General features: G+C 32.5%; 1 protein-coding gene across 1 annotated transcript in view; it reads right to left on the bottom strand.

Annotated features, from left to right (window-relative positions):
* Positions 1–24,684, bottom strand: part of LOC105622165 (serine/threonine-protein kinase SIK3-like) — a 223,143-nt gene that overhangs the window by 64,480 nt on the left and 133,979 nt on the right. The window contains exon 12 of the mRNA XM_012203598.1: positions 3,408–3,604. Coding sequence (XP_012058988.1) covers positions 3,408–3,604 — 197 coding nt within the window. The remainder of the gene's footprint in view (positions 1–3,407; positions 3,605–24,684) is intronic.

Below are 24,684 nucleotides of genomic sequence, written 5' to 3'. Positions count from 1 at the left end.
AAACTTAGTACTACGTACGTACTTAACTTACGTTAGTAAGTAAGTATATATAGTAGTATATATATATATATATTATTATTAGTTTAGTTACGTAGTACGTCGTCCCTCTCTCTCTCTCTCTCTCTCTCTCTCTCTCTCTCTCTCTCTCTCTCTCTCTCTCATTCCCCCTCTTCCTGTCTCCTCTTTCCCTCCTACTTTCCTCCTCCCTCTTCCTCTTTCCTTCATCCTGAGGAAACACACACGTTGAGTTCAAAGGATATAACAGAATAAGCATATGAAATCTACCCTCGCACCAATTGAGCTCAAATTGGTATGAGTAATTGATCCATGAGATGTAAAACTTCCCCAAAAATTAACCTTAAATTTGCATTCTTGTGGAACAAGAACAGTGAATAAAAAAAATAAATTTTTTCGCGAAAACGGCCGGACCGATTTTAATAAAAAAAATGTACGTTGTAGATGAAGTAACTTCAACAAAATTGTTTGTGATTTTTGTGAGGAATAGAAAACTACTAAAAAAATTTTTTGAATTTTTTTTTATGATATATCCTAGTGATCACCTTTCTATTTTTAAAACATTTCGAGATTCTTTACTTAAACATATAATTTTTTTTCAAATCGATTGAAATGATGGAACATAGTTAAAAATAACAGTCATTCGCATAATGCTGCGCTAATTGGACACGGTCGCGGTTGCGGCGCGCTGCGGCGCATGATGGTCGTTGCCGTGGAATTTACACACACTAATTTACACATACTAATCATTATATCGATATTTGTCTGATCATCAACTTATAGATTTTGAAATATTCGTTGTTTTAATCTTACTTCTATTTTAATTCACCTAAGCCGTTTCTAAAGTCAAATTGAGAATAATATAAAAATTATAAGTATGAGACGTACCAATATACTGGTTACAAAATTACGGCTTACAAAATTGAATTATTGCTACTAATAAATAAATTCATTAGAAAATTGATGAAATTAAATATTTCACTATATCTGAATTATATCTGAATTTAAATGTCACTTTTCGTATCAAATATTTCATCTTTCTTTTACTATGCTATCTCAATTTGGCTTTAATAGGAAAGACCTAGATGAATTGAAATAGACATGAGTCGAAATAACGACGAATATTTCGAAACTTATAACAGTTGATGATCGGGCAAATATTGATATAATGGTAAGTTCCACGACCGCCATGCACCGCAGCAACGTGCGACCGTCTCTTAGAACATATATTGGAAGGAGCAAAGGTCTATAATCCTTATATATTCAGCAGAAGCCGAGAAGATTGACAAGGATGGAGAGATAATGAGCGATTGTATTGTAGATTGTAATGCACATGCTCCATACAATCATATGCGCGTGCAAGCTGTGTGTAATTATATATGTGCGGCAGCTGTGTGTAATTCGCTTGTGCGCGCATTCCCTCTCTAAAGTCATGAGCATTATCAACTACGATCATCATCTATTCTTCTCTGTTAATCTATTCGCCTTCTCTTTCAAGAGGCTTCTTCCAGTAGTATATGTTCTAAGGATCGTCCAACTGCGACGTAACGCGGCGTTATGTTATTTTTAACTTCCACTTCGATCGATTTGAAAAAATTTTATGTTAAAGTAGATACTCCCGAAATGTTTTCGTGAAAATACGAAAGTGATCACTAAAATATATCTCAAAAAAATAACTCCCACAAAAATGCAATTTCAAGGTTAATTTTTGGAAAAGTTGTACATCTCATGTCAACTACCAACATTAATTTGAGCTCAATTGGTGCAGGAGCAGATTTCACATGCTTATTCCGCCTTTCTCTTCACAACGATATGTACCTAAAACGCATGAGTATGTCAGCGTAAAATTCTCCAATACTTTTTAGTTTCTTATGGATCTACATATATAAACCAATCATAGTGAAAAATCTTATAACAGTTGCAAAGGTGCTTTCTCTGCTGAACGCAGCCAATGTAACCGCAGCGCATTCTCTCGCAGTATTTTGTGGCTGTGACAGATTTCCTAACTTGAATTGTAAACTTTAACGATTAATATCTCGATTCACAAAACAAAACGGTAGTTTTTTTTATCAGATTCGATCGTTTTATGCAAAAACATGAAATTAATCTAATTTTATCAATAAAATCAAGAAAACTTCGCTGAAAAATCTTAGTTATAGACCTTACGCAAAGTAAGGTATGTCATGCATTAAAAATGCATTAGAAATCATACCGTACGTTAATAATAAACTTTCATTCTTTTTTATCACAATGCAATTTAATATTTAACTTTTCAATATTTTTTCTTAATTAGAAATTATCTATTAATATGACAAGCGAGAGACGGGCTCGATTCCTTGATGTGATAGATTTTTTAATCTTACACGTACTAATCTTAAACATTTAATAACTTCTTTAATATAACCGAGCGAGATTTTTTTCTATTAGATTTATTCGTTTCACAAAAAATGCATCGATTGATATGTATTGATATATATATATTTTTTATCAATAAATTACCGATAATATTTCTCATGTATAGCATATGAGATATATATGCTCTCGTTTAATTCCTCCGCGTTTTCTATACTCATTAATACATAAAACTTGATCAGCTTAGCCGTTATGGAGATTTGATAATCTCGATCCCTCGCAACTCGGTTTGCGTAATAAAGGAATCTTCAATACGGCTGGTCTTGCTCTACAATGTTGTTACGCTTGTCTTAGCATCGAGCCACGACCATGTCTTCAAATATTTAAACTTCTATATAAATGTACATTCGCGTGAATCATGCGTCTAATAGTATAATACACAATAATAATTATTCAGGATGTATGTGTTACATCTCAAAGCTTATATATCTTACAATATTTCTGGAGTTCTTGGATATCCTCTGGACTTCGTCTAAAATATCCGTAGGATAACATTGAGGCGGACATTAGTGTATCTGCTGGATGCCCAGATGTCCGAGACTATCCCCGGTGTGAGATTAATGCGAAATCTCAAAATGATATCTCTAGGATATCCCTTGAATAAAATGTGCTGCGTGGGTTTTTTGCAACTGTCAGAGGGCATCAATATAAAAATTAGGCCAAGTTGCAATTAAATCCGATCACTGTATTAGGGTTACCAAAGAGAGATTACCAAATTGTGAATGGTTTATGAGATTTTATGTTTTATATTAAAATCAATTAAGAGAAATAATCTTCTATTTTCAGTCAAAGCAGATCTTAGTGCTTAAATATTTCAATATAAATCTATGTACATATCCAATTCTGTAAACAAAAATTCACAAAGCACAGATCAAAATATCAATATTTTATATTAGAATTTTTATATAAAACATTATGTATTTTTTGCAACCACCAACTTTTCAAGAATTTTTAAAAATATAACAAAGAATGTTACGTACCCTTGATATTTCTACAGGATGTTCTTCTTGTATCATATCCAATGCTGGACTATTGCTGGGAGAGTAACTCACAGGAGTAGTCGCAGGTGATCTATGATGCCTAAGTGGACTCAAATCTAAAGGTGTGGCCGGTGGTTGTGCCGGCGTACCGTGTACGATACTACCCTGTACTGATGTCGTAGTTAAACCACTAAGACCTATTGTAAATAAACGGAAAAAAATTATTATTATGAGATATTAAATTTAAATTGCTTTTCTCAAAAAGTCTTTCTTATATCTGTTATATGGAGTGTAATATGGAGACATGATATCCCCTTCCCCCTCACCCCTCAACAGAATAGGTGTAGTAAGCCATAAAGCTTTAGAAATTGATTAATTAGACGAATTAATTGATGATTAATTGACGAATCAATTTCTTAAAACTTACTACACCTACTATGTTTGCAGGCTCTTGTTTCTTATAAGACATGAATTGGTTACCAGAACGTAGAAGAAGTGTTACATACAACTTAGAGTTTGTAGATACTTCATAAATTAATTAAAAAAATTTGAAACTACTGTTTAAAACTGCTGTTAAGCCTTTCCGATAACTTGATCTTGATATATGTTATCAAGGTCGTGATTCTGAATGACCTCCAAGATTTTAGCCGCCACTCGTCCTTCGTTAAAAAGTTATGAACAAAAAAAGTTTTGAAAAATACCATATCTCCTAAACCAATGTTATATCCCACTTAATTTTTGAAGAAAATCACATAAAATGTCTGGATCTTTCAGGATCATGACCTTAACGACTCTCACTTTCGACTCTCATCCCCCCTCCTCCCCTGCTTCAGGGGCGCACGACTCACTCCTACTCCTCCCCTACTTTTTATTTGTAAAATCTGTCTCAATCTACGTACGACGTGCTTTTTTGCAGGGAGAAGGGGGATGAGAGTCGAAGGTGAGAATCGTGTGCTTCTGAAACAGGGGGAGGGGGGGGAGTCGAAGGTGAGGGTCGTATGCTCCTTTGCAGGGAGGAGGGGGGGGGGTGAGAGTCGAAGATGAAAGTCATGCGCCCCTTTGCAGAGGGGAAGGGAGGGGTAAGAGTTGCTTCTCGTACAAAATCGTAATATATATTTTAAAGTAAAATTTTTGTTTCACGTAGTAGAAAAGAGACTTTATTTTTCAAATTTTTTTGTTCAACTTTTTAACGAAGGACAAGCAATTGCCAAAACCTGTTAGAGATCATTCATGATCTTGATAACATATGTCAAAATCAAAGCTATCGGAGAGAGTTTTGATAAAACAGGAATTTTATCAAAAATTTTCTAACAATGAAAAGACCAGAAATCAGAAGTGACAATACAAATACAATCTACTCGAAATGCTACTAGTCAATATTGTGCTGCACGATTGAAATATAATATTGAATATAGTATTGAAAACATTCATCCGAAATATATTTATATATATTACTGAAGAGGATCCTAAACGTAAAATCGAAATATATATACTAATATTTGTATCAGATAATAGTAAGTTCTTATTTGCAACAATAACTTGCGTCAATTCTCACAAGGAGAGCTCAGACGTTTGGAATTTAGAAAAATTTGAAACTTATGTTACGTGAAATATATCATCCAAACATTACTTTGACCAAGCAGTACACGATGCGCTTTTCAGCCATTATTTATCGAGAAAATCGACTATGAAAAATTCCAAGCAAAATATGTACACTGAACATTGAGCAAGTTTCAACGAGTTCTTGATTATATTCAAAAATACTAGGTGAGTTTTTTAACCAGAGATTGCAAAATATCTAGAAAAATAAGCATTGTGCGAAAAAAATGTTCCAAATACTCTCAATATTTTTAAAGGAGCAAAGGTTAGCCGCTTTCCGCTCCCCCTTGGGAATGGAGCTGACAGTAACTTTGAAATCTTAAATGGGAAAATGCCAAATGCAGCATCATCTATCAGGAATAAAAAAAGTTTAGAAAAAATTAACGTTTTTGTAGAATCCAAATCTACAATAAAAAGTAGGAGTTCCTATTTAATATTTCAAAATTATCCCTCAGTCCCACCCGCAGGAAGAAGCGAGAGGCGGCTAATTTTTGCGAGATAGAATTGCTCTCCGAAAAATATTGAGGGTTTATTTGGAACATTTTTTCGTACAATGCTTATTTTTCCAAATGTTTTGCAGTCTCTGATTAAAAATTCACCTATAAAAATGTAAAGTTAAATTATAAAATTAAGCAAAAATGAAATTAACGTAACGAAAGCACACAAAAAAAACCCTAACACAAAAAAAACATGTTTAATGTTTGCCCGACCTTGTTGTATTGGATTTTATTTATTACATTTCTATTACATTATAAAATTACGAAATGTGTTTTTCATAAAAATTTATATTGAATATCTGTGATTACTATAAATTTAATTGATTTTACGTAGAAATAACAAATATTAAAATTTAAAAAAAAGGGGAAAAAAGAAAATGCTGGCAGAGACTCGAACCAGCGATCCAACAGTTACTAGAGATCCTATAATCAGAGTTTGGCGAATGTAGACTAAAAATGGATAGAAAGAGATAACAGACTTTGCTTTCTCGTATGAATGCATGCGCAAAAAGTATTAGAATATATGACAGGCAATACGTGACAATATCTGAAGAAACCAATTGAGTTGATCAATTGACCGAATTGTGCAATTGTAATTTGTTAATTTTCTCTTTATCTGAAATCTCGGAATGATTTCTAATTTCCTTTTTAATATAGGTTTTACTCAACTGCTTGTAACTATCTATCTCTTTCTTCTTTTTTTCGCGTTCGTTTTCCGACAATGTACGAAGCTATCCGAAGAATAATAGATCAAGATGAAGAAGTTGTACCCACTTTCATCAAACTCTGATTATAGGATCTCTAGCAGTTATTAGACAAGAGCGCTAACCCTTGCGCCACAAGACTCGTTCAAACTTGCTCAACGTTCGGTATACATACTTTGCTCGGAATTTTTCGAAATCGATTTTCTCGACCATGGCTGAGAAGCGCATGCTTCCAAAGTAAGTCTGAGTGATACACATATCATAAGTTTCAAATTTTTCTAAATTTCGAATGTCCGAGCTTGTCCTTGTCAGAGATTTTTTATCAAGCTTTTTATTCATTATTGATTTTATTCATTATTTGATTTTATTCATTATTGATTAATCTATACAAATTTAAGATCATGACAAATCTATACAATTTTAAGATATTTACCATATACCGCTTATATGCATAAAAAATTTATTAATCCTGTTATGTTGTAATACTTTACTTCTTTCTTCTTTTTTCTGATCTGAGATCTATTATTCCAAATGATTAATCTAATGACTTCAAAATTTTTATAATATTAATTTTTTGAAAAAAAAAAAGAAATATCTGAAATTAGAGCTTAAGATTTTTAATATTCAATACAAAAGACATTTATATATGGGTACAAAAGACAACAAATCGTATTTCAAAAGCGTATTCTTACTTCTGATCCTGTTTCTGTAAGATAATTCCTATTAGAAACATTAACAAATTTTTGCTTATAAATTTTATTTTCCTTTATATACCAAAAGATTTACGGATTATCGCCGTGTCATGATTCATGTTAATGAATTGAACGGCAAGATTTATGAAACGTTGGCATTAACAATTGATCGCGATATTCGTAAATGTCGTATTTGGCACCTCTAAAAAAAAACACCCATAAAAGCCTCTAAAAAAAAACATCCATAAAAGCCTCAAAAATATTTCCCTTTATGAAAAATAAAAAAATATTTCAGCTCTTAGAAACATGTGAAAAAAAATATGTTAACGTATATTTCAAACGGACAATAAAGCATTATATGAGTGACATAATCATACACATATACTTTTTAAGTTAAGTAATTATAAATAATTTCACAATGTTAATATCGGGTGATCATTAAGATTGTGTCAAATCTAAATCGCGTAATTGCTTTACGACGAGTAAGTCGAACAAAACAAATAAATTTTATTTCATAAGAGAAACTTGTCAATTTTATTTAAATATTGTATTTATAACCCAGATTATGAGTGTCAGCACGAATGCATTAATCATTGAAGAAAAGATATTTCTTATTGAGTCCTTCTGTAGTAGAGGCAATAACCATACAAAATCATATTGTAGATTCCATAATAAATATGTATCTCTAAAAAAGTAAAAATACATTTATGAGAGAAACGCAAAGTAAAATTCTAATTTTATAAATCTTTATATGATTTTAATAAAATTTTGTATACATATGTAGATTATGCAAATAAATAAATTTATAAAATATTAATTAGTACAGAAAATTAGTTTTAAGGAGTAAAATTACCCCTTTATAAGTAAAACAATTTTTAACTTTTCAGAAGAATGGTAATGTCTTAGCGCTAAGACAAGCACAACAATATTACCGTGCTCCTTTATGGAAGACCACGAATTACAGGAGATCAAGATTATTGGATCTCAATAATGGCTGAACCGATCAAGTTCTATGCTCAATCGATAGCATCCACTCGAATTGTGTAATAAAAGTGCTTTTATTTTTATTTCTATGTGCCTTATGAGATAGAGAAGATATTTCGACACAAAGTTCGGATCTGTTATTTTTTGAGATTAAAATACGCCATCATTATGTTCGTCATCGACTAGTCAGAATGTACAATTGGATGTTTTGATGCGAGTGCGCTAATGGCGCAAGGGGCGTATGGTCAAATGCATTCATTTCAAAAACACTGCCAATATCAAACGCAGCCATTTTGCACTTTTTATATAACATAACTTATTTAACAAAAGGAGATTGGAAGGAAACGAAATTATACACTGATATTTATTAATTAAGCTAAGAAATGATAATGAAAAAGTGATTTATTCGACATCTCTATTTGTTTATAGCATATTTAATAAATAGAGGTCAAACATAGATATATCTAATAGTGGAAACTTGCAAAAAGACGTCAAGCAACAAACACTTAAAGAAGTAAGGAATATTGAGAGATATCTTCTGGAAGAATCAACAACTAACAATAGAAAGTAAGGTCCGAGTATACAAAACAACTATCAGATCCATACTGACATACGAAACACGTGCAGAAACAAAGAGGACAAAACAACTTAGTCGCACTATAGAAATGCGGATCCTACGAATGATAACTGGAAGAACCAGAAGAAATAAGACCAGCACAGATTTTTGCATACTGCATAATAAAATAGTGCATAAACAAATCAACTAATCAGTATCTTTCCTTACCTCCCATTCCATGGAAAAGAAGAATTTCGATTGATTGATTCCCTTATGTATCATGCATTATGCGTCTGTGCTGCGGCCAATAGAAACAAAGAATTAAGGAGGAATGCGGAATGTCAGATAGAAGGAATGAAACAATTATATCGGAAGGACAGATAACATACGTTTAATAAAGATAGCAAGAAACCATAGACCGGTAGGTAATCGACTCCCTAGAAGGTCACCAAAAAGATGAATTAAAAATCGTCATCAATAGAGAAGCCTAAACATAATGCGTCAAGAAAAATAAGCAAAGCCTATAATAAAAGAAGAAGAAAAGGAAGTCAAACGGAAACGAAATTATGCGTTGATATTTGTTAACTAAGCTAGAAGATAATGGCAAAGCGATCTATTCGACCTCGATCCTCATTTGTTTATAATTCAATATTTAATAAAAGTAGATCGGATAGAAACGAAATTACACGCTGGTATTTATTAACTAACAAGGGGCACTCCGGAGCTGGTACCTTGGATTTAAATGTCAATTTTTTTGGTAACTCTACAGATAAAAAAAATTCTGCATCCGATATTTCCATATAAGTCTTAATTTTTAAGTTGCGAAAATCAGCTGCACTTTGGGTAGATAAATCGTTTCATTAATGCATGATCTATAATAACAATAACAAGTGGATGAGGCTATAAGAATAAGAAATTGGACACAATCAAATATGAGGAAAATAATCGATTGTGATCAATTTCTTACTCTTACTATCTCATCCACTGTTGTTACTGCCATTATAGATCACGCATAATATGTTTCGCAAGCAGTGTAGCACAAATGGTTAGAATTGGTTAGAAATGTGTAAGCTTTAAGCTCACGTAGGAAATCAAAGAATGCGAGTTCATCGTATTGCTTGCGAATCATATTAACGAAATAGCTCATCTATGCCGTCCAAAGCGCAGCCGATCTTCAAAACTTAAAAACTCGAAAACTAAGACCTATATAGAAAAATTCGAACACAGAATAGTTTTTTGACTTATAGAGTTATCAATTGGCACCCAAATTCATGGGTACTAGCACTGATGTTCTCCTTGTAAGCTTAAAAATATAATGACGAAAAAGATAACAACGAAGTAATTTGATCATTCTCGATCTCTATTTATTTATAAGTTAATAAAAAGAGATAAAATAGAAATGAATATTATTATACGCTGGTATTTATTAACTAAGCTAAGAAATAATAATAACAATGCAATTTATTTGTCCTTGATCTTTATTTGTGTATAACTTAATTTTGTTTTAAAATAACATAAAATAACGAATATAAAGAATAATTAAAATCGGATAGAAACAAAATTATACGCTGGTATTTATTAATTATTATTATTCCTCGGAAATGCAAATGACCGTCGTCTTGATATTTTTCTTGACACTGACTCAAGTAATTGTATCTTTTTAATTTTCCTTTAAAAAAGAAATTAATTTTCCTTTTCTTATATAAAAACAGTTTCACAAAAAAAAGGATATATAAGGCCCCCCTTCAAATCTCATCCAAATACATGAAAATCTATTTTTTGAAATTAATTATATTTAATTTAAATGATTTTATTTTAAACGGAGCGGTAGTATTGCCATACTCGAAAATTATATATTTTAAATATACCTGGACCCCTATTCTGTAACTGTTTTTACATGCCTACCGACAATTGTCGGTATCGTTGCGCAGATATTTTATATGGTGAAAAAGCTGCGCAACGACACTAGATGTGTAAAACAGTTACAGAATAAGAGTCCAGGTATATTTAAAATATATAATTTTCGAGTAAATGTTTTATTGAAAAATCTTCTAAAAATTATAGTAATCATATAGGAAAACGATCTGAATCGTTCTGATAGGATTTCCTTAATTCTATTAAATGCCAATGCTCTACATCAGAATTCAAACAATACGTGGCAATAAATTCTAAAAAAAAAGATCAATATTTGATTTTCTATATAAACTATCAATACAAATTTATCTTTCTACAGAAAGTAAAGAAAGTGCTTGTAGAAAAAAAATTGTTATTACCTATTTCCTCCAAAATTACCTATTCCAACTAAGTTATAACAGCTTTAATTCTTTTTCGGAAATCATGATTCCTTGAAAAATAGTGTTTTGATATTTAACTTGATATTTTTATATTACAATTAAAGATGATGACCTCCCATCATCTTTTAATTGTAATATAAAAGTGGGACTTTTTTACATCCAAATTGTAGAATTTACAATTATTTTAAATTGAAATTTAATAATTATTACACACAAAACACACACACTTGTTGTAAAAAATAGGTGTGATGTCAGTATAAATTTACCTTTTTAAAGAAGGTAAAAAAAGATGCTGAGAATATATGCGCTTCTCAAATAAAACCTAAGTGATACATTATCTTTTTATTATTCCAACCCAAGTAAAAAAGTTTTATCTTTTTTCTTCAAAGATATTCTTATAAAAGGTCTTCTTATTCCTATCAAAAATGGCAGCTTTAATTCTCTATCGAAATTATACCTTTAAAGAAACTATTGTACCAAATTAAAAATTAAAATCTAAATGTTACAATCTTAATGAATCAAATTAAATTCTATCAAATTAAAAAATAAAATCCATATAATAACTTTGTTATTTACCTATTTCTAATGATATATTCGTATAAAAGATTTGATACCAACAACTGACTTCAATTCCATAAAATTTTATGTATTATTCGTATAAAAGATTTGATATCAACAATTGATGCAAAGTTAAATCTCATACCAAATTAAGGGGTTCTGCTTTGTAGGGAGTATACTTAATATAGTATACTTAATATAGTATACTTAAAAAAATGAATTTTTTTTCATAAATCCATAGTAAAACTCTTTGAGAGAATGAGCGCGTTCAAGTCAACAAAGCGGCTAGGGCTGGTCGCCGAACAATTAAACATGATTGGATTCACAAGCAAGAACCAATCATGCTCACTCGCTTGACAAGTATGCCTAGCAACTTTGTCATCTTGAACTCCCAATATGTATCTAAAATTTTAAAGCGAAATTCGAAATCCTACGATATAAATTCAGCGCTTGTACATAGATGCACGGTATATATGAGCGCGCAAGTATAATAATAAAATAATTAAAAAAATTTTTTATTATAATTTTAATGTGAAGTCATAGCTTGAAGCCATTCAATTTTCATTCTGGAAATTTTTTTGTATCTCTTACAGTTTCGATGATATTCGTTTCGAAAGAAAAAAAACCGATTTTTTTTTAGGGGGATTTTCTCTCTAAACCTCGAGATAAGCACAAACAAAAAAATATGATAATGTGTTTGATGATTGCAAAAAACAGAGCTTCCTTTTCCTCCCGAATCACGAACACCATCAATCTATGTAAGCGCTGTGAAAATCGTCAAATTGGATTCATTTTCCATTCCTTCGTGCTGGATTCACTCTAACTTCAAACCACTTCGTACGGAATTTATTTCCGAGAATATCATACTATGAGAATCAAGCAAGACCATGGAATATCTCTGAATAGAATCTTTGGAAAGTTCACATATTCTTAAAGTTTTTTTCTTTTCATAGGTTGACTGCGCTCGTAGTCCTTCCTTTCCTATTCCTCTCATCCGTCAAAAGGGGCTGACCGCGCCCGGAGCAGCGCAGTCCTTCTCTTCCACACGTTCCGCCTCATTGAATCCATAATTGATTATTTCTCCAAATATCGAGTCAATAAAATAAGTTCATATTCCATAGAATGACTGGACAAAGTATTCGCTCCGCATCCGTCTCGCGACAAGATCCCACGAGGCCCTCTAGATCATTCCCACGGATTATCTCCGAAGTTCCAATCGAAAACTGGAGGGTAATTCGCGTCCTATTCAAATACGATGTTATAAACAAAAATGATACTCGACGCATTATTCTTCTTTCAACTACCTTCTTTTCCCCTCTTCCATAGGTACAAGATGATAAAAAGGCTCGAATTGTTCATAGATTTTCCTATCCAAGAAATATGATTGTCTGAATTAATTATTGCTTTCAATCTTTGGAGCACAAATACTATAAATCAATTCAAATAAGTGCTCTACATTCCGATTAATTAAATAATCAATTATGCTCAGATAACATCATCTACATTCTAAATATTTAATCTTAATATTAAAGGTACGAATGATCAATTCTTACAAATTTTACAACTGTCCGGAACCGGAATTTGATTCTCCATGAAATATGTTGTAAAACACGAAAATCTAAGAGACACGTATTTTTTTATACGTATTTTTTAATACATATGCTAACTTATATTTAAAGGGTAAACATTCCTTTGAAAAAGAACAATATTTTTCTTTCGAGCCAAATATCGTCGGAAAAGATGGAAAAAAATTTTTTAAACAAAAATTGATTTCAAGAGTACTTTAAAGTTATAAAAAAAAAACAAATTTTTTTTATTTTTTTGTTTAACAAAATACTCTCATCACCCGTAATTTTCTTAAATTTTTAATTTTTTTTATCAAATTAAAGATTATTTTTTTACAAATTCAGCTATGTGTGCAATTGTAAAATTATATGACATATCATTTTCTAGAATTAATTATTAATGCTTCCGTACGCTATCCATGTTCACGTATTATAATTGTCGTTGGAATAAGGTATGAAAAGATATTTTAAGTAAAATTTGTATAGTTTTTACACGTGGGTGTATTTAGATTTTGTAAATATATATTTTTAAGATAATTGAATGAATTTTATTCCAAATCCATTCTTTTATAATAAAATTATTGTATAAGATTGGTATCTTTAAAAAATAAATTTATTTTAAATTATTGCATTTAAAATTACATTGAATTATTAAAAAAATCTCACGTCTGAAGAATTCCTCAAGTGCAAAAACTATACAAATTTTATTTAAAACATCTTTTCATGTATCTTATTGTTCCGACTGGAACATCTGAACTAGAAATATCTGAAGATCTATCTGTAGCTCAAGAAGTAGATGAAAAAAGAAATTATATTTATAAATTAAGTATATAAAATAATATTAATAATAATATTAATAAAAGAAAAGGATTAAAGTATACAAAGTAAATAAAGTGTACAAAGTAAACATATGTATGTAAAAATGAAAATTTATTATTAATAATATTATATTACATAATTACATTTTCATAAGAAATTGTTTTAAAAGTTCGTTTCTTTCTCTTTGAATCGAATTGTTTTCTTTTTGTTGCTTTTGTTCCTCCTCAACTGCAACCAATTTTTTTCTCACATTGTAAATTTCCTTTTAATCTCGTCTTTTTTTCTTCGGCCACTTTTTAATGATTTGAATGGAATACAACGGAAACTGAATCTGACATTTCTGCTGAACTCGGTTTATCATTTAAATATTCATTTTCTAATGTGCAATTAGAATTACTATTAATGACATCGATCTAATTTTATAAATGAACCAACAGCAATCGGATTAGACAATGGCGAAGATCTTGCATTTTAATATGGACACGGAGTAGAAGGAGTGCAGTTCATTGAGAGGCTACTTGGAGAAGGCGTGAATCGGATGAAATTTGTTGAAATACTGCTTGACATTGATACAGTTGTAAATACCTAGTCTGTGACTTGATTGAATGAGAATATTGTCGAACCGAAGTTTATGAAAAAAAATTTTCGCTCAATAGATGTCCGCTCCCGCATTGAGGGAGCGATGCGGAAAGTACGCCATTCAGCGGATAGTTCCGTAGTACTCTTTATTGCTGAATGCGCCCATTGATAATAAATGATTAGATGAGAACTAAGCGGTAATTTAGGATATAAGTTTATGTATACATTCAAGATAAGTATAACAAATAGACAGTATAAGAATATTCATCAAGAATAGCAGTTTTACGTTCAGTCAGTATAGTAATTTTGTCATAATCATATCTGTGCAATTTGTTAAATTGTTTTTATATTATGATTCAAAGCCAAATTTAATCTTTGGAAATGGATTATCAATCCGCTTAATGTTGTTAGACTTTTATTAACATCTATAAGTTCAATATAATAGAAACACCAGTAATTGAAGCAGACATAGAATTAAAAGAAAATATACAAAAATTATTGCTGAATAGCATTTTTCACTATAATAGATTGGAAGTAACAGAAGAAATCTATCTCGATTGTCAAGAACTTTATAAATTACATAATTCTAAAATAATTGAAGATGATGAAGAAGCATGGAGTGAAGATGATTTAAATTCTAATCCTCAATGTTCAAATGATGACGTAGACTTTAACAGTTCTTATAAAAGACGAATTGAGTATTGGCGGAATTGACATTAATGAAAAAATTAAAAACAAAAGGAATCGTCCGTTAAAATCAGTGCAAAATAAATTTAGAAAAGTTTCATCTGAACGTTAATTAAGACAATGGGAAGAACAATTACATTCAGGTGGAAATCGTATAGAAAAATTATCTTATATCTCCAAATTTTTTAACACATGATAAATTTACTACTGTGAATCAAGATTCACAGTTCATGATATCGACAAAGTGCGCTTTACAAGCTAAAGAAGAAATAGGAAATTTAAATCCTATATTTAAAGCATTTCACAGTTGGGTATCAACAATCAAAGAATCCCACCGAATTGTTTCGAAAGAAAAATTATGAAATTTGTAACTAGATGAACAATAGAAGATTCCGTTGAGTCGCAAAATAAATACAACTAATGATTTTCTGAAAACAGTGAAACCACTTATCGAACAGTTCGAATCTGAAAATGTTTTTAATTCTGATCAAAATGGTTTCTTGTTCGGTACCCCTATCGTTTACAATGTCTAGTTATATCGTCTAATCACATCGATAAAAAATCGATCAATCCAAGACGTCGATTGCTAAGCGACGCATGCGTCACGCGTAATCGATCGAAAACCTATCAGATTATTATGGTCGCTCTAACTGTCGTCGACTGCACGCGTCTCGTGGAAAGGTATTACTGCGCTACCGCTAAGATTCTTTCCGTGTTCATTGTAAAATACGTTCGCCCGCATTTGAGATCTATTCAATAAAAATTTGGAAAGCAGAGAAAATCTCATTTTTCTCGACCAAGTGCCCTCGAAGCAATCATACTACGAGAAACGCTTGGACGGTGATCCGCGCCATTACAAATGCAACATTTCCAATTGGAAATTCATTCTGAAAGGTCATTGTCTAATGAAGGAGTAAAGAAAATAGAGTGTGTTGTGCAATATCTATATCATCAACAATACACTCATATACCATACAATAACATCGTATAATGGAAATTTGCTGTCATCTTTATTTATTGTATTGAAAGAAATTAATATATTTGGACCAACAGTTCAAGAAACCTTATTTACACCAATAAATGTTATTGTAAAAGCATCAAAATCTGAAAACTTCAGGTAATTCAATAAATTTCCTTTTACAATACATTTTTAGATACTGTTTTACTATCAAAAAGTAAATATAAATTTGCATAAACGAAATAATATAATGAAATTATAAGTCTTATTTCTATGATTTTATATTTTATATTTTATTTAAAATAACAGTCTCTCATAACAGTCAAATAGTTATTAATTTAACATGTATATTTCTTACAGATCATTTTAAAATATGGTTAGAAGAAGCTTATTTTCCAAATATTGATTCTAATAGCATTCTTCTTATCGATTCATGGACTGAACATTATCCCAATATTATTTCAGATTTAACATCTGCAGGAAAACATATTACTATAATTATACCTTTCGGTATAATCATAGTAATATGTTTTCCTGCAGATGTTAAATCTGAAAGTATGGAAAAATACAATTAGATGTTTACGAATTTAGAAAAATTTTGCTAAAAGATTTTCAGATACTGTTTTATTATTGGAAAGTAATATAAATTTACATGAACGAAATAATATAATAAAATTATAATCTCTGATATATAATCAATTGTCATCCCCACAATATCACAACTTATTTAAATATTCTATTATGGTTTAAAAATGATTATTTAAATGAAAGACCAGAAGAATTTGAAAATCCAGCAAAATTTAATTTTGAGAAAAATTCAATATGTGATATCGAAGGTTGCAGTAATATAGCTGTAGTAAAATGTTCAATGGTACAAGAAGTCATGATGTTTAAAACATTTTTTCATGGAGTATCATTATTGTAATAAATATAATAAACACAAAATATACAAAATATAAATTTATTGTGTATAAACATTTACAATTTATTTCATTACTAATTAGTATAATATATATGTTTTGAAATTATTACGTAAACGACAAATAAATAAGATTTTAAAGCATAAAACTGAAAATAACTTTAAGAGAATAATCTTAAGGAAATAATGTACAAGGATGAATAAAAAAGTTTTACTCACTTTAAGAAGAAATAATAAAAATTATTATAACTCTTAACATTATTTATAATTTGTAATGCTACAAGTATCATGTCAATTTCCTTATTCATTGATTTATCGTTTCGATGACAATTACTTACGCATATGAGCATGGATAGCGTACATATGGAAACATTAATAATTAATTCTCGAAAATGATATGTCATAACTTTATTACACATGGCTGAATTTGTAAAAAAATAATCTTTAATTTGGTAAAAAAAAATTGAAAATTTAAGAAAATTACGGATGGTGGGGGTATTTTGTTAAACAAAAAAATTAAAAAATTTTTTTTCCTTTATAACTTTAAAATATTCTTGAAATAGCACAACTTTGTTTAAAAATTTGTTTAAAACATTTGTTTTAAAAATGTTTAAAAAATTTTTTTCCATCTTTTATATCTTCCAATGATATTCAGAATGATACTCGAACCGTTTCTTTTCAAAGGGATGTTTCACTCCTTAAACATGAGTTAGCGCATGGATAAAGAAATAGTATCTCTTAGATTTTCGTGTTTTACAACATATTTTTGGAGAATCAAATTAGTTCTGGACAGTTATAAAACTTGTCTTACAGTGCAAATTTGTTAGTACAGTCGAATCTCCGTAAAGTTAACCTCCGCTTTTGTTTTAATCTTCGTAAAAGTCGTGTCTTAACTTCCCAAGCATATAATAATCAAGGACACATGCTAGCGCATGCGCATTTGTTTACTTTTTACCATCCGCTGTTTTTTTAGTCAGAAAAACACATTTTTTTTCATAGGAAGCAAAAACAAATTTATTCGTACTTGTACTATTCGTACAATGTACTTGCCCTCGCTAACTATACATTTTTCCCATCTTTCGGACAATTTGTGTATACCATGCCACAAAAATTCCTTATCTTTTGAGGCAAACCACTCATCAAGCCATTTTCGAACGTCTTCGTAAGAATCGAAGTGCCGCTCAGCGAGCGCGTGGACGAAAACAGGTGATAGTCAGAAGGTGCCAGATCCGAGTAAGCGGGATGGGATAGCACTTCCCAGTTGAGTGTCTCCAAGTAGTTTTGGACCATTGTTGACGTGTGCGATGGTGCGTTGTCGTGGAGAAAAATCAGCTTGTCATATCTTTTCCGATAATGCTTTTTTCACGCAGAGCACGGTGCAATTTGATCAGTTGTTGGTGGTGAGCATTAACAGTTTCACCAGGTTTTAACAGCTCGTAGTAGATGACACCCTCCTGATCCCACCAAACGCACAGCATCGTCTTCCGTCCGAAGCGATTTGGTCTTGAGGAAGATGTTGATGGTTGGGCGGAATCAACCCAAGATTTCTTGCGTTTAGGATTCTGAAAATAGATCCACTTTTCATCGCCTGTCACAATCCGATGCAGAAACGACTTTCTTTTTTGTCTGGCAAGCAGAATTTGGCATGTGTTTTGGCATTGCTCCATCTGCCTATCGTTCAGTTCATGTGGCTCCCATTTTCCAATCTTTTGAATCTTCCCCATGGCATGTAGCCGCATGGAAATGGCTGCTTGAGAAACACCCAATTGCTCGCAAGCATTTTTTGCGATTGGGTATCGTCCTCGTCCAAAAGAGCCTGCAATTGACAGTCCTTAACCTTCTTGGGCCGATTTTCACGCTTCTTGTCACTCAGGTCAAAATTGTCGTCACAGAACCGGCGAAACCAATATCTGCACGTTGTTTCCGATAAAGCATTGTCGCCATAGGCCTCTACAAGCATTCGATGCGATTCCGCAGCCGATTTCTTCAAATTGAAACAGAAAAGCAAAGCTTCCCGCATATGCTTTTTTTTTTTAGCAAAAAACTAGACATGATTACGAAAGAAAAAATGTATGTTGTTGTATGAAATTGCTGATGATGTGCATTGGTTAATGTTGTCACATAAAAAAAGTGTATTGTGTGCCCAGGGTAGCTTTGTACGCTCACTAATGCCACCTATGAACAAACAGCGGATTTAAGCTTATACACCTAGTATATTGATTATATATTATATTGAATTGCCAGCTTGCACCTGCGATTGTGTGTGCGTCGATTTTCGCACTGGACTTGGGCGATGTTTTCCTGTGCCAGTCTCCTCAATTCGTCATCCTTCCTCGTTCGCTCAAGTCTGCTACTGACTCTAATTCGATAAGTGATAATAATTCCGGATCTTCTTTTCTCCGCATTTTAACACCGAAGGAACGGGCTAGTTCTCATGCTTCTTTGGTAAATACTATTGATTGCTATTTGTACTCTATGTATGTACAATACTTGAACTACTTATTCAGATGAGACAGCTTAGTGAGGATGATACGATTTACCTTCTTAACTTGACCATTTCCTCTAGACACGCCTGTAATCAGAATGTGCTCGATGTTCTCTTCTCTATAATAACTTTGAAAGTCCGACGTAAACGTCGAACCTCGATCGCTGATTATTTGACATTTCCAAATATTTTCTGTTGGTTCTATAATTTCTCTAATACGCCTGGCATTCGTCCCTGGTTTTCGTCGGGAAAATCCACACGAACTTGGAGAAACCATCAACGACAACAAAGAGATTTTTATACAGCTTCGACGTCATTGTTATCGGTCGGAGGTGATCCACATGATATGTTGACAGTAGTATCCCTCTTTGGTATTGACCTAACTCACTCTCTTTCTTTCCTCGTTTCTTCTCGGCATACATGGTACGTAGCAGCTCACGTATTTTTCAATTTTTTCTATTAATTTGGAGAGTAATGTAGTATTCATTCTGGATATCTTCCGACATTTTCTTGACTCCGAAATGGCCATTGTCATGTGTTATGCCATTGTTATGCGTATTATAGCGTGATGCATGCTGGAAAGAAACGCGATGACGTCTTTGTTCCTCACTCTCTTCATCAGGATACCATTCTCAACTATCATCCTCATAGGGTTCTTTTTCTAAGACCTTTTTAATAATTCGGATCCTCTCTTCTTCATCTTCTTGTTTGCGAACGTGAGTATATCGTTTATGACCATTAATAAATAGCGACTGAGTATGTCAACATGCCGGAGACGAGTTTCTGAGCAATTTCATAATCGAACTCCTCCAAGATCAACGCCCATCTTGCGACCTTTGGGTACTGGGAATCTTCTCACTTTTTACTTTCATCGGTGAAGGACCAATGTAACTGTCTTCTATCACATATCCCAAGTATTCAACGTCTCTTGAGGAATTTGCATTTCTCCCAATTGATGACGAGCCCTGCTTCAGCTGCAACAGTAAGCATGTCTTTCAAGTTCGTCAGCACGTCGGCTTCGGTCTTTCCGGATATTATAAGTCATCTATATATGTGTTTCTTCGACTGAGGTCGCAGAAGATCAATCATCAATCATCATCTTCATCAATAAACCGCAGAAATGTAGGATTATTACATAATACGAATAAAGTCTTGAAGAATTCGAATTGGCCATCGGTTGTGACAAACGAAGTGTGAACTGACAACTCTCGGCAGTGACTGGCACGTGGAAGCCATTCTCCAACACTGAGAAAACTTGATCGACTAATGCATCAATACGATCATCGATCAAAGGCGTGGAGAACCTATCACGGAGAATCTTCCAATTCAGTTGCCAGTTCACACAGATCCGATACATTCCATTTCTTTTCAGCACGATTACGACTGGACTTGAGTATCTGCTGCTGCTATACTGGATGACGCAATCAATCTTCAGGTTATGCATTCAGGATGGTCTCTTTTACCACTAACCGGCGAGGCTTCAAACAGACTGGCGTCTCATCTTGTAGTATTTTTGTCTCGACACTGGTCTGATTGTTCTGTTTCGGCACGTAGTTGTCGATTAACTGCTGTATCTGATACTGTTCATCGACATCTGTGCGGTTCATTTCACTTGCATACAGTTTAGTGCGTAGTTCTCTTACTTGTAAATCCCCTGATCCTTACTTCGATTTCCATCTTTTTTACGATTGTCTTCCTTATCATTATCCTCCTTCTCTTTTTCTTTTCGTGATTATCTTCGCTATTTTCCTTCTTCTCTTCTTCTTATTGTTCTCTCTGTTGTTCTATTTTCTCTTTTTTTTTACTGTCTTCGTTATCCTCTTTTTCTCTTTTCTTTTTCTTTATTATCATCGCTTGTTATTCTCCTTTCTCTTTTCTTCTTCATTGTTTTTGTTATCCTCCTTTTTCCTTTCTTCTGTATCTTCCTTCTTCTTAATCGAACTTTTTAATGAAAAGCATGCTCTTCATCCGAATATCCATTTACCTTGTTAATCCTTTTTCTAGCAACATTGCATTTATTCCTTTTCCTCTCCATCTTATGTCAGACACCACATGTATTTCTGTCTTATACCGATCTCCCTGGATCATTAGATCTGCCCGAAAAATACCAATACCAGTGTTATCTGAGATCTTCCTAATCATAGAATGGGATATCGTATTAATTGGGTGGGCTGCCAATTCGCTGATATTCGCTTCAATAGCATACAGTGGGTTCCATCATTGATATTATTGGCGTGTCGTTTATTTCGTCATCTGTTAGTACGCTTACATTTATCACGTTCACCTTCTTTCTTCATTATCTCACTGGAGTTGTCACATTTCGCTGCAATGTGTCCAAATTAATTAACACTTAAAGCATTTCGATCCTTCGTCTTTATGTGGACAATCACGTGCTATATGCTCACTGGATCCATAACTAAAACATCTTATCTCCTTGCGTTCCTTTTGATTAGCTTTCTTTTCACTCTTATTTGCGTTTTTTCCTTTAGCAGTCTTAGATTGCTCCTTTCGTGATTTCTTGTCTGATTTGTCCTTCATTAAATCGAAGTTGAGGAAATTTTTTCTCAGCTGTGTCAGGGCTGCTCCATAGAGGATGCTTTTATTATTCTCCTCAGATATTCTATCGATAATATATTGAATAAGTGCTTCTATGCCTTGATTCGCTATCATGTGCATTGCGTACATATATTGTCGCGGTATCTCATTTGACTCTCTTTCGCTTAATCAGCTGTACATATACTATATGCTTTACATATACTATATGCACTGTTATACTTTGTTTCGAACTCATTCAATAAACGTTTCTTCATCTCTAAAGTTAGTAGTTAATAGATTAGTAATTATTCCTTTCTGTAGCGACGTAAATTGTTTTGCTGAGCCTCACAGCAACTTTTTCGCGTAGATGATTTTTTGTAGGTTGTTATCTCATTGCAGCAGTTCACTCATGTCTCGAATTTGTCTATCCACCGTTCAACTTTCATCTGATTATCTCCCGAGAAATGACTAACATTTCCTTCAATTTCCCTGATCACATTTGCTGTTCTTTGTGGTATTGTCGGATCATCTTTGGCTGATCGTCTTCGTGTATTATGCATTGTCTCTCCCTTTTACATGTTCTGATCGGTTCCTCATCTTCGTCATCTGATTCCTCTTCATCTTCTTTCTCATCATCTGAATCTTACGTTACGATATTCTGGATAACCGTATCGTCCTCGGTATCGATGTCGCTTTCTTCGCATGCCTGCTTGTAGTTTTTCAATCGTTATTATAAATCCGCGTTATTTCTCGTGATCGGTAATTTCAACTTGCGCAACTGCTTTTTGAGCTCTTCTATAGTGATCTTCTTTACCAGCGTGGAAGATACGCATCTCGGTTTCGCGCCTCTGATGTTTTTCACGCCTTCTTCACCAGACGTTCCCGTTTCACTTTGTGTCTTCTTTATCTGATCGTCTTTGTTCATCTTTATTCACCGATAGCTACCTCGATCAGTTAGCGTCTTAACTTTCTGCTTCCAATTTAACGATCATAAGCTATCTTCTTCGATATGTTTCTAATAGCGTTTTCTCTTGAAATACACTGAGTGTAACTTTGCACTACACCAGTTGCGTGTAGTGCTGTATCAGTGCTGCACTACAAAAGTGTACATCATGGTATACACTTCATGCTGTCGTGTTTAATTCTGCTGCCGGTTGATTTCCATTTTCAATTTCAATCAAATTTTTATGTCACACTGGCTCTTTGAGATCGTGTAGAAAAATTCCCTACTTCGTGCATAAAATTTGCATTATACTATAGCCATGGAAACACGTTACACTGAATAAGTTGCCTACTACCAGCCAAGGAAACACGCTACACTGTCTGAATGTTGATAGGCAATAGTGCAGCCAAGAGAAAACGCTATAAATCTTTGACTGCTTGTTGCCCTGCAACGTAAGCAATGTGTACACTCGTACGCTGGCAGCAATTTCCACGATGTAAATAACGTGAGCGGTTTGAACGATTTGTACGACTACTATAACTTGAAAGACTGAACAACTTGACTGTTCGAACACTCGACGACTCGAGCAACTTGATTGCCTGTACGACTTAAACTTTTACTTTCACGCCTTGTTAACTCTGGTGTCGCGTGCAGAGGCACGATTGTTCGACTTTATTACTCTTCATATTCATGACTTCCGTTATCTATGTTCCCAATTATGATGAGTCCCCAATTACACATTTAATAATAAGGGTATTTATCAAAATCCTACATTTATTAGATTTATTAAATTTAATTGTTTTCACAATTTTTACAACTTACAATACAAAAAATCGAAACTTCGATACATAATTCTAATTCGCACGACTGTATAAATCGCTCACATATATGTATATACACGCTTGATATTTTTATTCTAATTTCTTATTTTTTTATTCAGTCTAAATATTTATATTTTTCAGTATAAATATTTATATTTTTACTATATTATCATATTTCGAGATCTAGCAGTGCCAAATATTTTTAAAAAATTCTATTTAAATAGAGTGAAAGATTTTTCAATAGGAATATAAAGATACATATTTAAGTTTCATCGCAAAAAAATTAAAGATAATACTAACTGGATTGTATTCTTTATTTAATTTAATATTATTATGGAATTTAACTTGGCATCAAGTGTTGATGTCAGATCTTTTACATAAATATATATACATTGTGTATATATATATATATATACATATATACTACCTTGATCAAAAATTCCGGAATTCATTCAGAAAATTCAAAATACAAGTTTTATTCATCAAAACTGATATTGTTCCCTTCAAAGTACTTCCCATCAACTGCAACGCTCTTATGCCAGCGCTTGATCCAGCTCTCGAAACATTTCTAGAACTCTATTGTCGGTAGCCATCAGAGCCGTCTTCGATTTTTCCATTACCTCCTTTCGGCTATTAAAACGCGTTCCCCGTAATGGTTTTTTCATGCCACTCATAAACGGCTGTTTTCTTTAGAGTATCACTGCCGAAACAGTTTCCCAACATTTCCAAGGTTTTCACACCATTGAATCCATTTTTAACGCAAAATTTAATACAAACTCGTTGTTGCAAATTCAACTCCATTTTTAAAACTGTAAAAAATCGAAAATACGTGCAGAGGTAGATGTACTTAAGACGGCGTAACTTTTACAAATGTCAAACTATGATGATAAAATTTGGTGGGAATGTCAATGATAGATGTGGCAACCTAACCAAAAAAAACAGAACTCAAATCAGCTGACACAGAGCATCACCTGATGGTAATTCCGGGAACTTTTTGATCAAGGTGATATATATATATATACATATATATATATATATATATATATATATTACTTAGTTAGAAGTAAATAAGTAATACTTAT

Source organism: Atta cephalotes (genome assembly GCF_000143395.1).
Source record: "Atta cephalotes unplaced genomic scaffold scaffold00002, whole genome shotgun sequence".
Classification (NCBI taxonomy): domain Eukaryota; kingdom Metazoa; phylum Arthropoda; class Insecta; order Hymenoptera; family Formicidae; genus Atta; species Atta cephalotes.
The sequence above is the reverse complement of the archived record's forward strand: the minus strand, read 5'-3'. Positions and strand labels throughout refer to the sequence as shown.